This window comes from Musca vetustissima, unplaced genomic scaffold, assembly GCF_032173495.1.
Source record: "Musca vetustissima isolate MV318-11 ecotype Yass unplaced genomic scaffold, APGP_CSIRO_Mvet_v1 utg46937, whole genome shotgun sequence".
NCBI lineage: Eukaryota > Metazoa > Arthropoda > Insecta > Diptera > Muscidae > Musca > Musca vetustissima.
The window spans coordinates 1-5519 of record NW_026881057.1 but is presented as its reverse complement, the minus strand read 5'-3'; the positions used below and the strand labels follow the sequence as shown (position 1 = coordinate 5519).

The 5519-nt window shown below is 30.3% G+C and overlaps 1 protein-coding gene across 1 annotated transcript; it reads left to right on the top strand.

Moving 5' to 3' along the window:
• The first annotated feature begins 1418 nt into the window (after nt 1-1418).
• On the top strand, nt 1419-4496 carry LOC133327134 (TBC1 domain family member 13-like). The gene is made up of 7 exons (XM_061535708.1): nt 1419-1438; nt 1519-1592; nt 1731-2158; nt 2378-2576; nt 2770-2971; nt 4174-4296; nt 4362-4496. The coding sequence occupies exons 1-7, from the start codon at nt 1419-1421 to the stop codon at nt 4474-4476; spliced, it is 1161 nt and encodes a 386-aa protein (XP_061391692.1). The 3' UTR covers nt 4477-4496.
• The last annotated feature ends 1023 nt before the right edge of the window (nt 4497-5519 follow it).

Below are 5519 nucleotides of genomic sequence, written 5' to 3'. Positions count from 1 at the left end.
TATTTGGTAATTTTCGGACGCTTTACATTTTCAAATGAAAAACCCTGTATGCTAAAATAATTCAGATATTAAAGTTAATAATAATAGCCCCATTGGCCCAGCAAACACTAATTTTACTTTTTTCAATACCAGCTAGTATTTCCAAAAACCCCTCCCTATCTCATCTCTTCAAAACAACTTCTAATTTTAGTATCATTTGCAGTTTTTCGTAAATCTTCAATGCGTATACTAATTTCCAATATTCTAGTTTATGAACACAATATTTAATGTAATAAATTTAGTATTATTTAATATTTTTTGTACAACTGTAGTACGAATTTCGAAAAACACAATCTTTTCCCAACTCCATTGCGATTCCTAAATAAATTTCAAGAATATAGCTTCTATCGTCCAACCACTCAATACCTACTGTACTAAATTCAGCACTGTTTAGAATTTTTTGTAATTTGGAAATTGTCAAGCTCAATCGTTCACTCAATACCAAGGTTAGAGCGTTTTAGTTCTTTCTTTAGACCAATATTCAGAATTCTTGGCTTCTGACGTTTTGGTATTGAATGTAGTTATTGTAGTAACACCCATCTTACTTGAGTAGGTCGATATTTTGAAACCATCAGCTTTCAAATCGAACCGATTTTAAAATCTGCATAAATATATGTTCCTATAAGAGGATAAGTCTCGAAGGAAGTATTCCAATTTTTCACATCTTAATATTCCTTCAAAACATAAATCAGGTCCAAAAACGTAACTTATAGGGTCAATCGTATTCGTACCTCTTAACTACAAACTTTTTGATACACAGCGAATGTAATATCCAATCCACTCTGATTGCACTCCTTTATTTTTGCGCGAAATGTGGATTTAAGGGAAATATTTATCCATTTCTTCTTGTACATCCCACACAGATATTTCCAATTGTAAAAAACATTATTCCCTCATTGATTTGCTATGAAGTTCTTCTTTCAAAAACTGGCTATGTGTTCACCTATTTTCTGCTAGGTAAATTTTGCCGCAGCCCTCCAATAGAATACAACTCATTTAACTTGTATTTCCAAAATTAGTATTCACCTTAAATGTTATTTCTTTCAGCAGCAGCTAATCTGGCAACATTTTTGTTTTGTTATGCTCTCAATTACTTTGTGTCGCTCTCTCGCATTTTCCAAAAAGGGTTGCCAACTTTTAGTACAATACATATTTTGTTCAATATGCGGGTCTTTACTTAAAATAATTATTAAATAAGACATAATAATTGCATTATAGACTTTTTTGATTAGTAAATATATTTCTACATCCTTTTTCAATTAAATATTTTCCACATTTTTTTTATTATGTTAAAAAATTCCAACGTACAACTTATCTCAACCACTACAAGAAGCATGGCAACCCTATACAAATAAAACAAAACATTAGTTGTTAAAACTATGTCAATCTTTAAGGCACGGTAAGCAATCAATTTATTAATTAATTTAATAAAAATTCAGTAATTTAACCAAATTTCTTTATATTTCCATATCGGGAAAGTGTAAAAGAATTTGAAGATACCTTGGCCAGAGATGAAATTGACCTGAAGGCACTGAGAAAGTTGTGCAGTAATGGTAAGTAATGCATGCAGTCGTCAGTTCAATAAATTAGGGGGTCACAAAGTATTCGCCCCCAAAATTAAAAGAAAAAAATATAAAGACAAACTTTCACGTTCTACTCCAATTAACATTCATTGTATTTCTTCATTCAAGGTGTTCCCGATGTAAATAGTTTGAGACCATTGTGTTGGAAGCTGTTGTTGGGCTATTTGGGTCCCAAAAGAGAATCCTGGTCAAGTACTTTAGCCAAGAAGAGGTCATTGTATCGTCAATTTATTGAAGATTTAGTATTGCCACCGGGTCTCAAAGAAAATGGAGACAAAGATATTTTGTGTGACCATCCGTTGAACGAGGGTCCGGATAGTGCCTGGAATACATTCTTTAATGACAATGAATTTCTTCTGCAAATCGATAAGGATGTTAGGCGTTTATGTCCCGACATTTCATTTTTCCAACAACCCACTGAATATCCCTGTGACATTGTGGTCAATAGCAAAGGTGAACGGCGGCTACATCAAAGAGTTGTACCCTCAGTATTGAAATCGGCCAATGTGGAACGTAAGGGATTGGGTGTTACCAAGGTAAGCATTACAGTATTTTAAAATCATTTCATTTGACTTGGGGTCAATACACAATTGTGTTGATAAGAAAACCGAATTTAATTGTTTCCAATATAATTTACATGCGGCCTTTTGAAAATAACAGCAGCAGGTATTTGTCACACATGTTTTTCTATAGTCAGCATTTTTTTAATAATGTTCTGTTGTTCTTCATGTAATAATGTATTTTTATATTAATAGATAAATTTAATAAACAAACGTTCTGAGGAAACCTATAAAGCAATGGAAGAAGGACAAGAGGCTCACTGGGAAGTGGTTCAACGTATTTTATTTTTATATGCCAAACTGAATCCCGGTCAAGGTTATGTCCAGGGTATGAACGAGATTGTGGGACCAATTTATTATGTTATGGCCTCTGATCCGGATCCTGAATATAGAGGTAAATGTTTATTTACAAAGTTGAAACACCAGTGGCTTATAAAGATTATTGTTTATTAGTCACTATAAGCGATAGTAAGAGAAGAACTTATTTTGGGATTTTTGGATATTGTTCATATAACCGCGATTTTGAATGTTTATACAATAATATATATTGATATTTTAATAATAATTTACTATTTTGTTTTTTCCAGAACATGCTGAGGCGGATTGTTTTTATTGTTTTACCGCCCTTATGGCCGAAATCAGAGACTTTTTCATAAAAACCTTGGATGACTCAGAAGGTGGTATCAAAAATATGATGAAGCGCTTATCTGAAATGCTGAGAGAACGTGATTTGGAAGTGTATGAACGATTAAAAGCACAAGAATTATACCCACAATATTATAGTTTTAGGTAAGTGTATGAAAGTGTTTTTTTATTCAAAGAGCTTATTTTAATAGGAATGTGTCGACATAGCTCCACGTTTTATTATGTTTTCAATATTTTAAGGAGTGCAGTACAATCAATAGTTTCGAATAAGTCTCTGAAGAGTTTTTTTTATGAAAAGACAATAAAGAATTTTATGTAAGACAACTATGTCCTCTCAAAATAATAAGATATCATTGAAAATCCAGGGCCTTTCCATAGAACAGAATACAACTACGGATAAAGGACCATTGAATTCTATCATGGAAAATATAACACTTTTCTAAAATACGATTATTGGCAATTATACTTATATTTAAAGATTAAGACGAACTTTCTGTGGTAAATATCAATAAACCACAATTATAACTTCTCGTAGAAAACCATAGGAAAACAAGATTTCATATTATAGACACTATAAAGAGTGTGGCTATAAAGATACTGTGCCTTAAATTTCTATATAGAGACTCCCGTCAACCCTCCAGTTTGTTAATAAATATCCCCAGTTTAAGTTCTAATATACGGATTCTTCATCACGTCTATAAAAGTCCCCTTCAACTCATCTATAAAGATTTTTTTGCTCGTTTAGAAATACTCCCCTCTGCTCGTTTATAAAAGTCCCATTCAACTCGTCTATAAAGACTTTTTTTGTTCGTCTAGAAATACTCTGTTCTGCTCGTCTATAAAGTTCTCATTTCGCTCTTCTACAAAGACCTCCTTTCGATTTTCTAGATCCCCTTTTGCTCTTATCTATTTATAAAGATTCCCTTCAGCTTATAAATAAGATCTCCCTTCAATTCGTCTATAATGTAGTTTAGCTCCTCTATAATGATCCTCTTCATTCCGTGAATTAAGACTCCTATTAGATTATCTATAAAGATTCTATTCTACTTGTCTATAGATACACATTCTATCGTCCATAAGCTTTCAGCTAGTCTATAAATACTCCATCCATCCCGTATTCAGCTCTTTTATAAAGTCTTCCATAGCTCGTCTATATTCGTCTATTTTCATTCGTTTACAGATACCCCATTTAGTACACCAATTCTTCTTTATAGGCTTCTTACTCGTCTTTATAGGCTCCCTTCAACCCGTCCATAAAGACTACCTTCAAACTGATTATAGAGACTTGAAGCGAGTCTATCACATGTCCATTTATATTAATTCCTTATATATTTAACTCCTTTCAGATGGATATCCTTAATTCTCTCTCAAGAATTTCCTCTACCAGATGTGGTGCGCATTTGGGATTCCGTATTGGCGGATGAAAAACGTTTCGATTTTCTACTATACATTTGTTGCGCTATGATTTTGTAAGTCCAAAGAGTTTTACTTCCTTACTATATAAATTTAATTTGGCTTTAATTACCCATTTTAGAATTCAACGTGATCAAATATTGCAAAATGATTTTGCTTCCAATGTTAAATTGCTACAAAACTATCCACCTCTTGATATTAATATAGTATTGACAAAGGCGGCATCATTACGATAACATTTAACAGCTTTGTATATCTGAAAGCAAAAACTGATGAATATAACTCTCACACACAAAACAATATCGGATTTAGAAGCAATCAAAACACACACACGAAAATAAATGCCAAAAACTGTGTTGTTGTTTTTTATTTACAAATAGCTTGTTGTAAAGTTCAAAAAAGAGAAATCTAAAAATATTCTTAACTATTTTTTGTATACATATTTTATATTTATTTCCATAAAAAACAAAACGAAACAAATCTCGAAAAACTATCAAATAAATCTTTTTTCTAACGAAAAAAATATATACTTTTTTAAACGTAAAAAATGTGTTTGTTTTGTAGCTAATATTAGTTGTTCATGTAATAAACTATATAGTCATACAGTAAAGGAAAATTGGTAAGATCGAGCTAGATATTTCTCAAATAACATGCCTCGCTTGTTTTTTATTGTATATTTCTATTGTACTTACCCCACTCCATATTTAAAAGAAAAAATCAAAATTTAATTTTTGATGTCGTCTAAAATATTAAAATTTCCTCTCTTTAATTTTTATTTGTTTATTATTTTTTTATCGTTAGCATTCATATACACATCATATACATAAGTTATGTTTTAAAATAAATTTTCTATTATATAAATGTTATGTATAGTATTATTTATTTGATAACTTATGTAAATATTATGTAGTATGTATGTACCAAATATATATAAGAAAGTTTCTCTAAATAATTCTCTATAATTTATTATTGTTTATTATTAGTATTACTGACTGACTGATTTAATTTGTTTTAAAAAATATATGTATATATTAATATAAACATATATATTTTTTATGTAATGTGTTTATAATAGCTATTTACATTTGTTGTAGTTATTTGTTTTTTTACTGGAATTTATTTTTGTATTATTTACTTTTTATAGAAATGCATTTTATGTTTTCTTTTAAATATTATTTCATTGGATATTTTGAGTACTAATTGTTGTTGTTCTTGTTTGCTATTTAAATTGAATATGCTCCGTTTACTGTTTATTAATGCTTGTAAAGATTTGTTCTTT